The sequence below is a fragment of the Sinohyriopsis cumingii genome, chromosome 4 (genome assembly GCF_028554795.1).
Source record: "Sinohyriopsis cumingii isolate HCF-2022 chromosome 4, ASM2855479v2, whole genome shotgun sequence".
Classification (NCBI taxonomy): domain Eukaryota; kingdom Metazoa; phylum Mollusca; class Bivalvia; order Unionida; family Unionidae; genus Sinohyriopsis; species Sinohyriopsis cumingii.
This window is the reverse complement of record NC_142964.1, coordinates 4020824-4041524: the sequence shown is the minus strand read 5'-3', so window position 1 is coordinate 4041524 and position 20701 is coordinate 4020824. Positions and strand designations below refer to the sequence as shown.

The window sequence follows — 20701 nt, the reverse complement described above, 5'->3', positions numbered from 1 at the left end:
ACAATTTTTTTTTTGCATTCGATTAAACGTTTGACAACTTCGGTTGTGCCTGATCTACTCGGTCCATCAACCAACGTGTTAGAGGAATGGCGAAGATACAATGCCTCTAAACTCTGGCGATCTACCTTGTATGGGAGGGGTAGCTCTTCTGGTGGGGGAACAGTCGTCCCTCCTCGGGGGTAGCTCGTCCACATTTGGTCTTCACATCCACCCAGCTCTCACCTGTGCCTCCAAGAATCTGTAACAGCGGCCACACCCCGGTAAACTGATTCGACGGGCAGTCTAAATCAGATGAGGGTAACACTCGGTGTGTTATGGCTTGCCTGCCCAAGCATGTGAAGACTGTATTCGGTGGATTGCGTGGAAGAAACCGATAGCAAGTTCAATGAGCAGGAAGGCGATTCTCAGCAACGCGTTGAGGAGCGTATAGACCATTACGAGACACATAGGAAGTCCTGGTCATCCATGGCATCCAATTACATCTTTAGTCATATTGACCTTGTATTACTATTGGATCCAGGTGGTCTTGGACGAGAGAGCGAGGTCTACAACGCGCAACTCTTCATCACTTTAAACCAAGTCGTCGCGCAAGTCACTTGGTCATTCTTCTCTCCAATGTCCTGTGACGACGGACGAGTTACGAAGCGGCTGGTGTGTGCATCCTGGCAGCTGTAGGTGAAAACCTACACGTAGGTGGCTCAGGCCAAATGGTTGTTCTTCACTGACATGGAGCAGCAGTGGAGTGCAGCAGCCACCGAAGCGACTGAGCAGCCGTTTTAAGGATTCACACTGTTCATCTTCATAGCACGAGGATGGAGCTAGAAAAGATGCAAAAGAAGCTGTCTGCTCCATCTTTATATAGCCAGCTAACAGCAGTTGATACAGACCCTATATCAGCGGTCGAAACACTACGCAAAATATATGAGGATCATTCCTCTTACCCTCGACGCATGGAACGTGTGCACACTTTTGGATCGAAATGATTCGGACAGATCTCAGAGGAGAGCTGTTCGGATTGACAAACAAGTACCCATGTACAACATCGATATTGCAGCCTTCAGTGGGACAAAGGTTTTGAAACGGGCGCTGGCTATACATTCTTTTGGAGTGGAAGAGGAAGTGCATAGCTACGTGAGGCTGGACTAGGTTTCGCAGTGAAGGCAATGTCTGTTAGCAAGCTAGCCGGGTTTCCAAAGGAATGAATTGCAGGCTTCTGACAACGAAACTCCCCCTGTCGAATGGAAGTAAGCACGTGACAATCGTCAGTGTCTATCACCCAACCATGACCAACTCGGAAGAAGTAAAGGACAAATTCTATGAAGAATTAAACACTGTCGTAAGATATGTTCCCAAATTTGACAAACTCATAGTCCTTGGTGACCTCAGTGTAAGAATAGACTCTGGCAACATCTCCTGGGAAGGAGTCACTGGAGAGTATGGCACCGGACGCTGAAATAGCAATGGTCTTCTATTGTATCAGGTCTGCGCACAGCATGAACTTCTTTAGATGACCGACACTGTCTTCCGCCTTCCTACACGCAACAGGACATCATGGATGCATGCCCCGTCTAAGCGCTTGCATCTCATGTACCACGTGATAGGAAGAGGGACAGGAATGATGTAGAGCAGAATGTTGGATTCAGCACTACCTTGTAGTCTCCAAGCTAAACACCCATATCCAACACAAGAGACGCCCACAAGGCAAGAAGATTCCAAAACGATTGAACATCATCAAGGTGAAGAACTCCAACTCCAAACAGTTCTTTGTCAGCAATATGAAAAAACCGTCTTCAATCCACCCTTCTGGATACCCAGAACGTTGAGTCAGGCTGGGCAAACCGTACAAATTATGGTCTATAACACCGCTACAGAGATCATACAGCATTCCTCCAGAAAGCACAATGACTGACGTTATGAGAATTGCAACGACATCAAGCAGTTGTTGCCTGAAAAACATCGACTCCACAAAGCGTACCTAAATGATCCAAAGTCAACCTCCAATGCAGACGCCTTCTATAAGATCCGAAGAACTGTTCAACAGAACCTCCGGTAAATGCAGAACGTTTGGCTGAGTTACAAAGCTGACAAGATCCAAAGCTACGCCGACAAGAAATTTCATGACGCACTGAACAAATTCTTTAGGCCGCTCATCATCAAGATCATTCCATCTTCTCATTGCGGATGGGAACACGCTGGTGACTCATAAAGGGAAGATAATCGAAAGGTAGGTTGATCACTTCAACTGCGTTTTGAAACGCCCAAGATCCGTCATTAATGAAGCCACTGATCGTCTTTCCTAAGTGGCAGTCAATGATTCACTGAATGACCCACCAACCCCGTTAGAAAACTAGAAGGCAATACATCTTCCCTCTTGTGGAAAAGCTTGTGGCTCAGATTAGATATCAGCAGGGGTATACAAGGAAGGTGGTTCAACTTTTACTGAAAAGCTTCATCAGCTCATGTGCCAGAAAGAGACGATCCCACAGGGGCTCAAGGACGTTTCTAATATAAACCTGTATAAGCGCAAATGGGACCATGAGACCTGTGACAAATAGCGAGGTATATTTGCTCTCCATCGCAGGCATGACACTCACCAGGATTCTCCAAAACCCTTTCACATCACACCTTGGCAAAGGATTCCTACCCGAGAACCAGTGTGGATTCCGGAAGGAGCGCAGAACCATCGACATGGTGTTCGTTGCCATACAGTTGCAAGAGAAGCGCCAGGAGTTGAATACTGGCCTGGTCTCCACCTATTTCGACCTGACCAAGGCCATCGACACTGTTGGTAGAGACACTTTTCAGTCTCGTGTTCTCCGCCATGCTCACGGATGCCTTCGGAGATGGTGACCAGGGAATTAGCATCAGATACCGAACTGATGCCAACTGTTCAACTTCAGGAGGCTTCAGGCAAAAACTAATGTCACGACAGATATCGTAGGAGACTTATTATTTGCTGATGATTGAGCCCTAAATGCTGACTCGGAAGCCGACATGCAACACAGTGTCGAGAAATGCTTTGATGCTTTCACAAGTTTTGGCCTTACGTTCAACACAAAGAAGACTGAAGTAATGTATCAGCCAGCCGCAGGGAAACCGTATGCTGAGCCAAACATCACAATCAACGGCCACAAACTGGTCTCTGTTATAGCGAGCAAGAACAAGGAAAATAATTGAATCCAAAGAAGTCAGAGGAAACTCTACAAGGACACAATGAAGATGTCTTTGAAGGATTTTGGCATAAGCACTTACACGTGGGAGCAGACTGCTCCGGACGGGGGGGGGGGGGGGGGGGGCGTGTGGCGCTCCTTCATCGGGAAAGGCGCTGAAACCTTGCGAGGCCAACGGGACATCATCAGTAAAACAGCGGAGGAAAGCCAGAAATGCCCAAGCCAGTGATCTCACGATGTTCGTTGCTACCATCCCCTGTCCACACTGCCACAGAACATTCAGGGCGCGCATAGGCCTCTTCTGCCACCCGCGCAGACCTGTCGATCTCTCATAAAGACTGGATGACTACTGTGGTCCTCGTCGTCTCTACGGACAAACTCGGTCACTTTAAAGATCAGAGGAGGATGCAGAGGACGATGCAGCCATAACTATGGTATTGATAATTCTGAGATTACCATCAAACATATCAACATTTCATTGTACAAGAAATTAAAACTCGAAAATACATAAAGTATAAATGATTTCTTGCATCAATGTGGCACAATAAAAATCACTAAGTATAAAAGATTTTCAATCTGTTTGTCACATTTAATATGTGTACACGCTCGGATGTTCTTCTAATCTCTGTGGAATTCATTGTCTCTAATTTCTCCGGGAATGGACGTTCCTCATTCTCATAAAAGTATTTCTTTCTCTGTTTCACGTTCTTCAACCACTTTGTCTGACATTGTCTTTAATTGCATTTTTATTTCTGATTTGTCTTTCACAGAATCTAGGATAACTTATCAGTGACACACAATTTCTTTGGCATAATGGGACACCTCTTGTCTCCTAGCATCGAGGTCAACACTTTTCCAATCACGTATATCTCTCAAGTCGTAAATTTTCTGGTGCAACCAACAAGCTATACACACCTATTGGTAAGTATCAAGCGTGGATAAAATCCCACGAATGTCTTCTTCACACGGCGATACACTACTTCTTTTCATCACTAATTGTTCATCATGAATTTGTTTGTCTTTATTATACTAGAGCTGGGTGTGTCCGTATGGTAAATTGTTGTAGACTGGAAAGGCATTTTCCTCTCGAAAGACCTCTTCTTAAGACAACTCAGGCAAACTGGACAGGCGTAGAGTCAACATCGTTAAAGACATGATGTTTTACCCGCACTACCCAATAAGATAAAAGAGAGGACGATAGAAAGAGTTGTTTATCAGAACGGATCATCAGGATAATCTGAGGAAATCTTGTCACTCGGTTTGATTCTTTTTTTCTTTTCTTAGGATATTGCTTTTTTTTTAAATATGAAGCTCCGTCGAGCACCTATAAAAATAATACATGCCGGATAAACTATGATAAGAATTCTACATTGAGTTGATCTTTGAATGTACTTTAGATTAACATTAATTATTTTTTTTAGATTTGGACATAGTGGAAAATTCAGTACTGAGAACAAATGTAGAGATTATACAGAAAAGTAATTCTGAGTAATCCATATTCTATGTTCATAGTTTTGAAACTGGTTAACATCCTACCATATCATTAAGACCGTGAGGCCTTTGGTGGCACCCCAGCTTTGGTACAGAGAACAGTTCTTTTTATGTCGGTTTCCACCACTACTCCCTAGATAAGTTTTGTGCAGAATTGCCCCCATTACAAAATGGGGCGATGAAATACCACAGAAAATTAAGTGGCATACCTTCACCTGGTGCGTGAAGGCAACAGACCCACTTCACTCCAACCACAAAGGCACGTTACAAAGAAAATTAGGAGTATCCCCAAAGAATCGAGGGCTAAGATTGTGTAACCTGTAACACTGCTCCTAATTTTCTTTATAACGAGCCCCTGTAATCCAACCCAAATTCCCTTCCAACGCCGTCGCTGGATAAAGGGGTGGTAAGCAAGTGGTTACTCTGTCTAAAATGCTTATTATCTAAATACAACCACACGTTATTTATATTTCTGCAAGCCAAGCGCTGTATAAGCCATAGTTATCAAGGATGACGTTATAAATAAATGCGCTTTTCATCTGCTTTTGGATCACATGCATCATACTTTATTTTTCCTAAGGAAAGTAGCTGTTCGTGGTTGTACAATATGAAACCAGTCAAAATATATTTGTCGGGTTAACGCACCATAAACGAAGCTTTAAAACATATTTTTATTAGTAAAAAATATAACACCAAACCATGTTATGACAAAAATAGTGTACTTCCTCTTCGGTCAGTCACGAAAACGTTACAAAAGCCAACAGAGGATATTTTTTTTTATCTACGCCATGTTCTCGCATGATAGATGAAAGAAGGTAATATTCCGTGTCATTAAGATTGCTACATTTGTGATAAAATATCTAATTATAGGAAAGTGAACTTGGCAGATGAGAGCAGCTTTTCTATATGAAGTGGAACTTTTATCCTTTCTGATCGTTATTCACCTGTACCATATCCATCTGTCATTCTTAGTCCTACAGTGTAAGACATCGATTACCAAAACATAAATATCAGACAGTCTGTCTTCTCATTTATCTGCATGTCCATCGTGCATCTGATTGATTTTGCTGTCTGAGCACCAAAACTTGTTTACTTTAGTCTATCAGATGATTTTTTCTCGATACCCAACGTTGTTCAACAAGATTTTAGAAAGTATGTTTTCCATATTTTTTCCCCTCATTAATATGGTGCACCCAAAAGGAGAAGGCGGATAGGTAGTTTAGTCAAACTCTTCTTTTTTCCCGATTGTCAACAAAGGGTAGATAAAATTGATCATTTTATTTTTAAGCCGACTAAACAACTACTATATTTGCTTACCCTCCCGTTTGTTTGTACCTCCCTCCCCATAAACATGCTCATATACTGCTTTTTTCTTTTCTTCAAATCCAGTGCACCCGTGGTATATAGCTGTGCTTCTCTTGTGTATGTGAAATCATTTCAGTGACATTTTCCCATGATCTTAATGATTTTTTATTTTGTTTTGTTAAAGTTAAACTTCACCGTGATGTTAAAGCCATATGTAGCCTAGTAAAATCCAACATAGGTAGAGGTCCCAGGAATGTAATCCTTATGTATCTTGGGGAGCACCGGTATAAATTTTGATCTAAATATAGCCAGGCTGTCGTTAATATTGTCAACTTCTAAATGGGAGATTCTTAGTAACATTTCTGCCTTATTTGCATGGGCAAGACTTTTTTTCAGACAGCAGATGTTATGTAGTTGGCCATCATAATAAGCTTTTAATAATTCTGTAAATTTCTATAACCCTGGGAGTTACACCCCTTTGAAAACATGATATTAGCTTTATACTATTTATTTAATTTTTAAAAAAATACTAGACACTGCAAATATTGGATGCAGATGCTACAGTTTTGTGCTGAAAAGGGACTATTCTAAAAAATCAGAAAAGGACAGTTAGCAGTCTGTATTGCTTGTTGACATTGACAGGTACTGTTTTCTTTGAAAAACTAACGAGTGTTAGGGCCCACCTGGCAACAAAGTTTTGAGCATTTTTTATATCCTTGATGCTTTTCATTTGTAAAATTAGAGAGGGAGGTTACAAACAAATGGGAGGTTACACAAATACTATAATCCATTAAGGTTATCGTTTATTATTCACCCACATATATTCATGAGGCACTCATGAATACAAGCAGCTTTTTTATTGATTGCCATAGAGATGCACATGTAAACAAATTACTACATGTCTGCGGCATGATGCCCCAGTGCTAGACATCACTATAAACTGTCACATTGCAGACATCGTAGTGATATGACTGAAATTTTTTTAAACCTACGTTAAAAATCTAAATCACACACACACTCACACATACTTTGCTTGTGCAATTTTTGTTCTTTTTAGTGCAACTTGGCCTTTGATGTATTTTCATGAAACTTGATAACTATTACAGTCAATACCAGAAGATATGAATATTGAGAAATCACGTTGCTCCAAATAATTTTTGTTGCCTTTTTTATCTTGTGGCTTAAAGTAGTGTATGATGCAAACCTAGTTTGTGATTTCCCTATACTGAAACTTGGTGCATAATATTATAGCAAAAAATCTAGAATATTGACTCATTCCTTCTCTTTCATGCCTTGTGTGAGAGGTTTTGCCATTTTTCACTTAGAGCTGGATGTGGTGTACGACAGAATTTTCCTAATGCACTTACTTTTGTACTTTTTATTGGAGTGCTGTGGAACTTAGTCTCTATTGTCATCATTATGACAAGTCATTGTATTCATCCTGTTTTCAGAAGGAGTTTTGCGGTTTTTTAAAACTCTATTCACCCTCATCATTAGTTAGGAGTGGGATGTGGGACAGTCAGAGGGATCCTTTGGTCAGCAAATTACTCAGAATTTCTTTAGTAATTTGCTTATGCTTATGTTTCCAAAACCCCTCAGTAGATTTTCTTCATGCTTGGGATGAATTATTATGTAGGGGAGGTGGGTATATTTACATAACTTGCTCACCATTCCTATAGTAATTTACTTATCATTACAAAACCACTTGATTTATTTTATACTTTGGATGAATCATTGAGACATGCATGCTGACCCCTATGATGTCAGGATAAAGGTTACTGCCATAGAAAACCTGCATTACATTTGTTAACATTTTTATTTGCTTTTATTTCCTAAACCCAATGTTGAATTGTTTAAACTGGAATGACTTATGATGAGGCTAATGCAATTCATTCTGCAATACATTTGTTTGCTCTTTTTGTTTCTTTTGGGTCAAGCTCAAAAGTTGTTCAGCAGTGCTGTAATCATGACCTTGAGAAGCAGGCCAATGCTTTCCTGTTTAATACATGTATTTACTAATTGATGCTCATTTGTGCTCTTCAAGCTTACTTTGAAAGCAGCTAATGGCTGAGACCATACAGAATTAGTCAGATTTCATAATTATATGCTTTTTAAGAATGATGATGAGAACTGGTTGCTGATGAGAATTAGTAGGATACCAGAAGCATAGAATTATATTATTGATGTCAGATATGAGACTGAACTAAATCTGACTTACTGATACTATTAATTTGTATGGTAGAGTACTGATTTTAGGGTATTTTTACTGCATACTAAATTTGTAGACATATATTGTCATTTTTTACTGGATTTGCCAGCTTTAAATTCCTAACCTAGCAAGACAGTATTGTGAGCTCTGACCTTGAACAATCTATGTGCAAGAGATGCATGTTGCTGATTTCTAGAGGACTAGTTGAAAATGATTAGTAATATATTTCATTCAGATGTGTGTTTGGAAATTAATGTACTCATCTTTAATGATTAACCACATGAGTATCTAGCTGATACAGTGGTGTTTATCATCTGTTGTTTATATGATTATTAAATATGACTGAGATAGCAAATAATTATATGGATCAAAATAAGTCATCTGAAAAGTCAGCTTGTCAAAGATTATTTAGATGCATGTCGCTGATTTCAAGGTGGAAACAGGATGTGGTGGAAGTGTAAGCAGATGTGAGGGTGCTCAGTACTCCTCAGAAAAATAGCAAATTCCTTGACATTGCAATAAATCAGCGAGGGACTTGGTTTTACCTTATTTCTTACTAAAATATTGAATGTTTAAATGTAGATAAAGAAAAATGTTATGACATTTTGCAACATGAATAAACTTAAGTTTTTACAGTTCTGTTCTTTGCTGTTTAATGTTTAATTTTAAGACCTTTTGCATAAACATAAATCTTTCTGAAAAATCTAACAATTACATGTATCTGTTTGATACACTATGATCCCACAGAAAGGTATGTTCAACAGCCAGTCAGCTTGCCCAATTTAATAACTTTTAAAGCCTTGCTTCGATGGACGTTTACACCTCGCGATCTGATCTGATTGCATGACCATTATACAAAAGTTTCTGGGGGAATACACATCCTGTCCCCTATCTTTCCCTTTACCCATCCAGCACCTTTCCCAATGCTCCTTTTGCAATTTTCCTTCAACTCAGTCTACATACCTTGTCTCTTTCCAGAATATTTGCGAGTATGTCACATTTATTAACAAAGGAACCTGCAGAAATGCATCATTAGCAATTAATCAAAGTATATTAATTTCAAAACAATTTGAGAGAAAAAAGGCAATTATGAAGGAAATTTCTAGTCAGTAATGTGTAAAAGACTAAAATGAAACGGTTGCATGACACAGAACAAAAAAATTCCATTATGTTTCTCTTTTCTGGTTTCAGTGAATAATCTGTCACTATTTTTCAAGGCAATATTTGAAGAAAAACCAATGACATTATCATTTTAAAAATGTGTTGTCCCCAAACCTCTTCTCCATTATACATTATGTTCATGAGTTCACCACTCTACCTAAGGAGATGAAATGAAATTTTCAAACTACCAATCATTCCCAGCCATATTCCTAAGTTTGAAGTCTCAATTTTAACACTGATAGAAGATCTGCATATTACTGACACATGCATGTCTATACAGATGGGATCATACAATCCCACATTATCTTTAAAAAGTGTTGGGATAACAGTGGTGGATAAACCAGATTATTAGATGGAACATAGGTCTTTTGATTTAATCAGTAATTCATGCATATTCATTCATGACATCAGATGCAAGGTTCTTAGTCTGAATTTGACAGACTAACTTCTTATTGTTCCCCATATATATATATATATATATATATATATATATATATATATATATATATATATATCTGTTTAAAGAAACTGAAAATGTCACTGAAATAAAATCTTTCAATCAAATGACCCTTAGACCCCTGGGGAATCCTAAAAGTGAAGTGTGTGTGTGTGATTTATATATTTAATGTAGCTTTAACAGTATCAGTCATATCGATATGATGTAGGAAGTGTGGCAGTTTATAGTGATGTCTATGATTGGGGCATCATGCCACAGACATGTACCATCATGTCCCACCCAGTCACATTATCCTGACTCCAGATTGACTAGTACTAACACTAACCTCTTAATGCTGAGTGTCAAGTGAGGCAGCTCTTAATGTCATTTTTATAAGTGTTTGGTGTGACTCGGCCATGGTGTGAATCCACAACCAAGGCAGACACTCTAACCACTAGGCCACCAGATTGGTGAAAGTAATATGTGCATCCCATTAAATGATTGCCACATGAACAAGATAACAGTCAAGATTAGTGAATTCCATGTATCACCCAGCTATTTAAGGGGAGATGAAGTAATATGCTTAACATGAAGTAAATTTGATACCTACCCCTTCCAACAAGGTGGGTGGGTGAAATTTGGAGCATTATCCTCCCCATCCCCATTTCTGTTGCAGATCATTACATGTACAACTAAAGTAACAATATAAAGGAATTTTGGCCCAGCAATTAATCTGGACATAGAATAGCAGAGAGAGATATATAATAGCATATAAAGATATAGATGTATCACCTTTTTTGTGATGCTACATGTATTTTGCTGGTTAACTTGACTCTATTTCTCTGGCCAATTGATGATCACAGATGATATATACCATTTTCAAAATACCCTTGGGGAATGGGGGACAAATGAAATCTATAAATGTGTGACAAAAATGTTTAATTTCATTTCTGGTAGTAGTATGTTTAGATTTTGATATTTGAGATAACTCCTTCTACTCCACATGATTTTGCTACCTTTACCTCAGTCATCAAATGTGAGTTCATGCACACTGGGGCAGTAAACAATACATGTAATCATGCCAAAGAAACCAACCCAGCCAAATCAACACGCCACTTGTGTTGTGGCAAATTCTGGATAGGTGGTTTGGTGATATTGGTTTGTTAAGGTGGGCCAAATTTTTTGATAGATGGTTTGGTGATATTAGTTTGTTAGGGTGGGCCAGATTCTGGATAGATGGTTTGGTGATATTTGTTTGCTAAGGTGGGCCAAATTCTGGATTGGTGATATAGGTTTGTTAAGGTGGGCCAAATTCTGGATTGGTGATATTGGTTTGTTAAGGTGGGCCAAATTCTGGATTGGTGATATTGGTTTGTTAAGGTGGGCCAGATTCTGGATAGATGGTTTGGTGATATTGGTTTGTTAAGGTGGGCTAAAGGTGAATTGTAGTTTCTTACTTTAACATTTTTTTAATGAAGTAAAACATACTTAACTTACTAGTGTGCTTAAGTATGGGCTGCAAACAATGTTTACTTTAATGATTTTTTTATGAAATAAAAAAAACTGTTGCTCACTGGTTTACTTAAGTACTTTATTGACTTCTTATTGTGCACATTGGATTTTTATTGACTTCTTATTGTGCACATTGGATTTTTATTGACTTCTTATTGTGCACATTGGATTTTTATTGACTTCTTATTGTGCACATTGGATGTTTAAATGATTTTGCAAAATCTGCTTGCTAACAGTTGCTCAATTTCCACTTTCTGTAAATCAGTCACCTGATTTTGGTTAGCAGCAACTCAGTGTGATATCTGTACTCAATCACTCTTTTCCAATTTGACCATTTTGAACTTGGCATGCTAATCATTTTATCATCAATTGCCATTCAGTACCGGTTTGCAGTTCTGCTGAGACTACTTTGTGCAACTGTGATAAGCTCTGAATCAATGCATTTTCACAAATGAAATTATTTTTATGGTTCAACCAGCTATCATGGCAGTTACTACCAATACATCTGTAACAACTCTGATTGATGTATCTATGATAGTCATCATAGTTGCAATCCTAGCAATACCCAAACCAATAGTTGTTGCTGCAAATCCTTAAATAGTATCAGCATCCATACATAGAAGTTTATATTTTGCTACAAAAAGTTGTTTTAGCAATTTCATTTTGCAGTTGTTGTTCAGCTTTATTTTCTCACATCAGTAACATTTTTCTTCTTTTAATAATATGATCATGAAATATAATTGTGTGATTAGGTGCAAGACACAACTAACCAAATACCTTTTTTATTGGTACAACAGCCATATGATCATAGAAAATATATACATGGGCAGTATTTTAAGTCTCTAGCGATTGTGGATTCTGGGGGCCTAGTAACACTTTCATAGAGAATCTTACTGAGTGCACCTGTGTTTTATTGTCTTAAACAGCCGTTCTCATTTTCGTGTAAGAATTTTTACGTGCACAAGCACATTCTTGTTGAAAAACAGTCGAGATCTTTCTTTTCTTAGTTGTTGTGTCGGTGTTGGCTTAACATAATGAATGGGGAATTCAACTGGGGTGGAGTTTTTCTTTACTATTTTAGAAACAGTCCCTGAGTGATTTCATGACCGGCTGTGCATGACGTGACAGTGTTTTTTAACATGCTAATGGTAGCTTCAAGTTGGCATTAGCACATTAGAGTGGTCTCAACTGTTGATTTTTTTTTATACCTTTAGCAAGAATGTATCTCAGTGTATATGAGTGTTGGTTAATACCATTTTCACACCAATATGCATTAAGTGGAACAAAATAACTATTAATGTTGGCATCACTGGTCAGCCAATCCAACATCACATTGGTAAATTCTGCGATCTCATCACCATGCTCAGAATTAATCACTTATTTGGAATAGTACATAAAGACAAACAACAAAGGCAGTTAATGACACTTCATTTTTATAGAGTACTTGTTTTTAGCCATGTGCAAATAATACTGGCAATCTCTGACACATTGGTCTGCTAACACAGGTTTGAGCAGTGTCAAACAAGTGATCGAGTGCATTAATAAATGTTATCATTGTTTGTACATTATCGGTGCCATCTAATGAGCCATTCATGTTCAGGCTTAGACCACAACCATGATCTGCTTCCCACATGTTGCATTTGTAGTAATTGAATCAGCCAGACATTACACAGCAGTTTCATTGATGATTTTACCAACTGGAGCTGGCATTGCTGCTGTTGATGGAAGTATAATTGCATTGGGTTCTATCTGCAGTGCCTGAGTCACTAATCATCGTAGTCATTCTCAAATCAATTGGTCCGCTTGAAATCCCAAATTTTTCAACTTTTCAACTGATCAGCAGCAACGTTTTTGATGATGTCAACAACTCACTTTGCAGCTTGTTTAATGATTGGTGCAGCACATGAAGCCAGACCCACAAGAATCTTTGGTAATCCTGTGAATAATCTATGAACAACATGACCAAGACCAATAGAATATACAGCATAAACGGGTTTTCATGTGTTAACAACAAATAAATCTCACATGTCCACATATGACTGTCATATTTTCAATCTCTGTTTAATCTTGGATGTACATTTGTATTTTCAAGGTTTCCCACTGACAGGCCCAACATATGCCTGACCTGGTCCACAAGAGTAGATTAATCAAAGAAATTTTTTCAGACGCAAAATCTAAAATTCCAGTTGTGATACTAGTTTGGTAATTTGAATTCTTTTTTCCCTCTTATAATAAAATGTACACTATACATGTACATACATATTCAGGAAGTAGAGAAACAGTTTTATCAATGTAATCATGTCAAAGTGGTGAAACCCTTCATATGGTTCAGGTAGCTTATTATCTTGATTTGGTTGTAATGTCTGTATTTTTTAGCCAGTGCCTGTCCTGTATTACTTTTTCCATACCTAGAGCTTGAGAAACTTTTATTTTGAATTTATTCAATTCACTTATCAGTTTTCACTTCATTGATAATTCCAGTATAAATTGCTATCAAATTTTCCTCTTTTATTTATATACAGTTTTGGATAATAAAGTTAAAGTAATTTGATAGATAAAACAGTGAATAAATCTAGAACCATTTCCAAAACAAAAAGGAAACACCACTGTGTACCAGTATAAAAATCAGATTCTGACAATTTTGGTGTAAAAAAATATTGACAAAATTAAATGAATAATTATATGACTGTATTATGAAATAAACCACTTTGTTTTAAATAGACAAGTGGAAAGTATATATTATACTGGGGTCTGCCTTTAATAATGTACAATACGGCTAATGCAACATGCAGTTATTCATCAACAAAAGTTGTCTTCACTAGCTTGTAGTTTCATTCAGGAAATAAACATACTTCGCCGTGTGCTATTATCCTTAGGTTTTCCTAAATTACAGGATATGCCACACATCATCCAACTTTTCGATAATATTAGCATGGGTCTGAAGATTACCACGTATTCTCACTTGTAAATGAGTCCAGCTGCAAACTGTTCAGAACCAGATTTACTGTCACATATTGTGCTGGCAGATCTGGGCCTGTGCAGTTTATAAGGAATAGTCAGTAGAACCAACAGCATAGACCATGATCTGCAGGCTCATTATGCTATGGCAGATCAGGATCATTGTTGTTTGTAGTTTGCCCTGACCTATAAGCGAGTATAAACGGTGTTGCTTTCAGATTATTGATCTGAAATGTATTCGTTATATACTAGAATGTTTATCTTTGTAAACAATGTTAAAGTGTTCTGTTAAAATTGTGTAAAGTCAGATATCTTTGAACATCATTTGCAGTGATTAATAGTGTTGCAAATCTAAAGCTTATACATGTGACGAGTTTCTGTCTTGCCTGTCTTACCTGCTTAAGCATCATGGTCAACGATGATCATGTTTTGTGTGAAATTCAGATACAGATATGGTATTGACAACCGAGACACTGGGTTCCACTGAACACTTGTGATGAATACTGGTGATACATGGTTCCAGATTTTAGGATTGACCCAACTCGGAGGATGCATACTATACCAATAGTCTTTTATTTTATTTATTTTTTCAACACAAACAATTGGCCTTGTTACATGAGCGTTTACTAGTCTAACAGTGAGTTGTGGTGTTTTTAAATGGTTACAAAACTACTAATGGATCAAATTGGGTCAGCTGTCGTAATCTGCTCCTGGGTAGGCACTTTAATCCAGTTGCTCTGGTACTAAACTTCCTGTGTTGCTATGCCACAAACATCAAACCAAACCAAGTTTTGAGAATTGATAGTCTCATGTTCACATAACACCTACTCTTCGGCTTTATCTCTTGTAGGGATGAGATAAATATTGTTTATCAGTCATTGCAGTATGAATGGGATAATGAGAGTGTTGTAATATTAATTTATTATTTCAATATAATATGATATTGAAATGTTTTTATGGAACCAGTATTATTGTAACATTAATTCTAGTGATATTTTCCCATAATAGTAAATCTACACAGCTGTGAAGCTCCATTTCTTGTTAAAAAAAATAAGTACTTTGTTGATAATGATCACTGAACGATCTTGACTTTAAGCTACATTGTGAAGTAGTTTGGCATGAGTGTATTGATGATGACCTGAGGATACTGTCTTTGTTTCCAGGTCAGTTCCACTGAAAACATCACAGTTCATTGAGGCTTGCATAAAGTAGATAAACAAATAGTATATAGAGTGCCTGTAATGACACCACTAAATCAAGAGTATATAGGCCTGTAAAAGAAAGAATAAATAATATAATAATTGAATTTTGATAAATTTTAAAAAAAATGTTTACATTTTATTGCTTTGAGATGTGTACTTGCTTATAAGTTGAATTCTACTGCAAACAACGAAAAGATCCTAATCTGCCTTAGCATAATGCACCAGAAGATCAGGGTCTGTGTTGTTTGTTCTGCTGATCATTTCTTACAAACTGCAGATACCCTAATCTGCATGCACAGCATGCGATGGCAGATCTGGGTTGTGCAGTTTGTAGTTGGACTTGTCTTATAAGTGAGTAGATATGGTATGTAGAGCCTACTTTTGGGTGAGGTTCAGTGAAGTTTTGAAAAGTCTGTCTGTAAAATGGGTTTACTAGTAGGTTATAGTAATGAGGAACAAACTGGTGCAAATGAATAAAACATTGTTAGTTAATGAATACAGTAAGTGGATTTCCTTGTAACTGATGTGAGATTGGGGAATCCCAAAGTGGGAGCATCACTCATGTACAATGTACTCATCCTTGCTTATTTTCTCTCTATCATCAATATAGTTTTAGAATAATCAAATGATAACATAACTAAATTCACATTATATCTGGTTTATCAAAAGCAAGTACAAAGAAAATAGTTAACATTGTACAGCTATCCCCTATTATCAAGTGCCTCATTATAATGCAGTCCTGGATATGATACTATGGACCCCAATGCCAGAATCATACCAATGCATTGTAGCATGGTTTGAAAGAAAACCAGGTGAAACTTAGTCATATCTGTAATTGCTTTTCACAATACCATTGTGTAAATAAAATGATAATGCCCACTATTTCACAATTCAGCACATTACTCTATTCTCAATATATCATGGTTTCATACATATCACAGTTTGATACAAAATGCAGTAGACTGGTTATGGACCTGTTATAACGCAGTGAGCTTTATTATCTTTTGCTGCACAATACCAATCTTTATAATTATTGTGCCAGTGTTTGCAATCATTGCATGCAGATTTAACAATATTTGAACTGCCTGTTGTTTCTTTATAAATCAATATATTCCAATATTATCATCATATTTAATTAAATATTACAGTATGTTGCAATAAGACTTTCAGGTAAATACACATTCCTAATTACTTGGTATCTCTTATACCAAAACACCTGGGGATCTCTTTTTTTTTTGTTCTCCAACTACCTGGTATATCAGGAGTTTGGAATACATGCTAGTAAATAGTAAACTAACTATGATTTATGGTCTTGCAGTCTTATAAAAAAATCTGTTGTTAACTTTGCTTCCAATAATTTTGAAAAGAAAGAACTGACACACAGTTGCAATTTACTAATCAAATAGAAACTTCCCAATACTTTTAGCCTAGCAAGAATACAGAGGCCTTTGTATGGTTATAAAAAAGAGAGTCAAGTGATGTATTTCCTCTGACAATGGGAGTCCAGTATATAAAAAACCTGTATACCAAATTTTGAAAACCATTAGCCCAGGACTGTTAATTGGAAGTTCTTGGAGCAGAGACCCCAGTATGAACAGATCTGGGATAAAGGTAACAGTGGCTGATGTTTCACATTAAAGAAATTGCATGTTTCTGTCATTCCTGGAATTTTCTTGCAATCACCATCATCTTTGATCTTGCATCAAATGAGCTCAGCTTGTAAACACTCTTGAGGCCATAATTTGTTTTGCTCAAATTCTGATCAGATTTGCTATGTAAGTTTATATTACCATTATCTCCAGTGAGTTCATTTGTGAGCAGCATTCATGCAGGTTCATTTTAGGCTGTGCCCTTTTGCTAGTGACACTTACAATTCATCATTGGTGCAAGTAAATTCCCTCTGCTATGCCACTAGAGTGAATAAAAAAACACACAAAAAATAAAGAAAACAAGATCACTGTGATTGATTTTAGGTTTACTGAATTTAATGCATGCCAAACTTGCTGAATATAGTGCATTCATATACCTGCTATAATCCCAGCAGACAGTTTTGTTGTTTTTTATAGACTCAAGGTCTAATGGGTCAATTTACATGACCACAGAAACCAACATTCAGTTGAGAATAAGCTATCTTTCAGAAAAGTCTGTAGAAAATGATTGGAAATTCCAAATCTGAATAAAGTAAAAGAATTTGTTTTCTTAAAAGCATTTAATACACTTACAAAATAAAAAATTAGTATGTACTACACATGATCACAACCACACTGACATTAAATAAAAGCATGCAAGTTTCTGTCAATAAATCCATCGGATGGCAGAATATATGCTTAATCAGATGCAGTCATTGCTGCTGTCAGTAGTTTCAGTAGGGGGTTTGTGTGTGTGTGTGATTTGGATTTTTTGCACAGCTTGAACAAATTTTTAGTTACATCACTTTGATGTCTGCAGTTGGTCAGTTTATAGTGATGTCTATCACTGGGGCATCATTCCACAGACATGTAACATGATGTCCTACCCAGTCGCATTATCCTGACACCAGGCCAACCAGTCCTAACATTAACCTATTAATGCTAAGCCCCTAACAAGGCAGCTATTATTAGCATTTTTATATGTCTTTGATATGACTCACCACCTCCCACAACTGAGGCAAATGCTTTAACCACTAGGTCACAGGAGTGGTCAGGAGGGTTTTGAAGGTCTAACCACTAGGCCTCAGGAGTGGTCAGTAGGGGTTTCGAAGGTCTATCCACTAGGCCACAGGAGTGGTACGGATGGGTTTGAAGGGTAATGCAGGTGTTATTAGCAATCATCTTTGCACTTTCCAGAAACTGGATGGTACTGTTGTCCAAACTTCCATACTGGATTATCTGAGTGAATCTTGGTCAGAACTGAGTTGTTCTTATGACCATAGCGCCTGCATTGCCTGACATGTATCAGATGCAGTTTGACCACAAGATATTCTTGTCTTTATAGAAAAATGATATACATTACATTCGGGAATGACCATTTCACTGAAGGAGGGGACATAATATTTTTATGATTAAAGGAAGCTTTGCACGTAAAATGGCAGCAATAAACGCCTTTTTCCAGTATGAACGTTAACACTTTATCATAACAAATCAACTTGAGTGTGTGCTGATTATTGTCTTTGAATCATTCTATTTCATAGCTGCAATCATCCTGAAAAGCAAGGGTCAATTAATAGTTAGTATTTTAACAAGATTAAGATAATGAATACTAATAAAGAGAACTAATCTGAATGTTCAGTTCTGCATGTTGAATATGTTACATACAGGTGGTGCTCCTGTTGTGATGGATTTTGTACACTTTAGAATGATTTGTATCATGTAAATCTGTAGAGTTTGATATTTAGAGACATCCACTGATATTAATGAGTTGGTATTGCATCTGACTGGCTGAGCTTGAGACCATAGTTATAACATTGTCTATCAGATTTGCTATGTAAGCTTCATTCATCAATATCATAAACGAGTTTGGTTATGAGAAAGAGCCATGCATATTCATGAAGATCCAGACTTTTCCGATGATTGACCTGCAACCTTCTTATCACAAGTCCTGTACTTTAACTACTGAACCTCCACATCTTTCATGGGTGGACATCAGTTGTTTGCAGATTTTGACTTCAGTGACCGGACTTCAGGTGTGCAAGGACAGACCCTGGAATCCTGCTGATTGCACAGAACATTAACTCACCTTGTATGCCAAGTACTGCATATATACTTTAAAAAGGAAGATATGGACAGTTTTTAACTTATGAACTGGAGTCATGTCAGTGTAGGCAGGGAAAGAGATGTGGAGTCAGTTCATTTGTAATAAAATACTTTATGTGCAGAGAAAGAGATCATACATACATACATACATACATACATACAGACATACAGACATACATACATATATGAAAGAAAATAAATCACACCAGCATTAGTATGTAGCACATAGATGCTACTTGTATGTTGCTTAATAATATTAGTGTGATTTATTCTTTACCTATACAATTTCAGTAAATTTTCATGTGCATTGACAAGCAGTCATACACAGCTACCCAGGTGGGCAATATCATGCTTGCTTCGGCCTATTGTTTTTTGAGAGTTTTTATCAGGAAATCATAACATATGATAATTAATGCCATTGAATAGAGCTTTTCCATTGAAAAATTTTGAGCTGATTGTATCAGTTTTTAGCCTTACAAGTTTGGAAAATTTGAATATAAACCAACTTTTCATTGCAAGAAGTTCGTATAAATAATTATGCACCCTGTTGAAAAGTAGCCTATCAGTGGCTGTCTTGATTAGTGATCGCAGTGGATCCCTTGCAAATTTGACAGTCAGCCATCTGTTGGTAATTACCAAACTACATGTATCTCTTTACAACTTGTTTGTCAAGATCTTCACTGATCTATAAATAACAGGAGAGTTTTCCCCATGCAACAAAGTCATATCGCTTACGATACCTATTCAGGGCTCAATTTTGGTCAAAATTTGCAGTATATGTTAGCCTTACTCTTGAAGTGGGTACCAATATGTACATTTCAATATATGATCAGGTGTAGTCAGATATAATCTTGAAGTGTACACATTTCAGTATATGTTAGCCTTACTCTTGAAGTGGGTACCAGTATGTACATTTCATGAAGTGTACACATTTCAGTACATGTTCAGTCTTACTCTTGAAGTGGGTACCAGTATGTACATTTCATGAAGTGTACACATTTCAGTACATGTTCAATCTTACTCTTGAAGTGGTTCATGTATGCACATTTCAGTATATACTCAGCCTTATCTTGAGAAGTGTTTACCAGTGTGCATATTTCGTCAAGTAAATAATTGATTTTTGTTTAAAAAGTTAATATACTACAATGGCCATATTTGATAGCTCATATATGCCTTTACAACAAGTGTGTTTGTGTGCATGTGTGTGTGTGATTTAGATTTTTAACATAGCTTTTAAAAAAAATCAGTCATCGCTACGATGTCTGCAGAGTGGCAGTTTATAGCGATGTCTAGCACTGGGGCATCACACTGCAGACATGTAGCATGATGTCCCACTACATGTAATTAGTCCTTGTCGAAATATCATTAGCTTATGACAAACTATCATTAGCCACTGGCAAAATATAATATTTGTGTTTATACAGTAGTCTAAATATCAGTCAAATTCAGGTCACTAAGTATTCTTTGGTTCTTATTTAAATGGAATAAGAAATTAATATTTCACTTTTAAAATATGTAAAATGTAA

The 20701-nt window shown here is 37.1% G+C and overlaps 1 protein-coding gene across 1 annotated transcript in view; it reads left to right on the top strand.

Annotated features, from left to right (window-relative positions):
- The first annotated feature begins 5341 nt into the window (after window positions 1-5341).
- The window catches only part of LOC149800548 (SHC-transforming protein 1-like), a 90038-nt gene continuing 74678 nt past the window's right edge, over window positions 5342-20701 (top strand). The window contains exon 1 of the mRNA XM_089954485.1: window positions 5342-5476. Within this exon, the coding sequence (XP_089810611.1) occupies window positions 5460-5476 (17 nt within the window). The 5' untranslated portion in view covers window positions 5342-5459. The remainder of the gene's footprint in view (window positions 5477-20701) is intronic.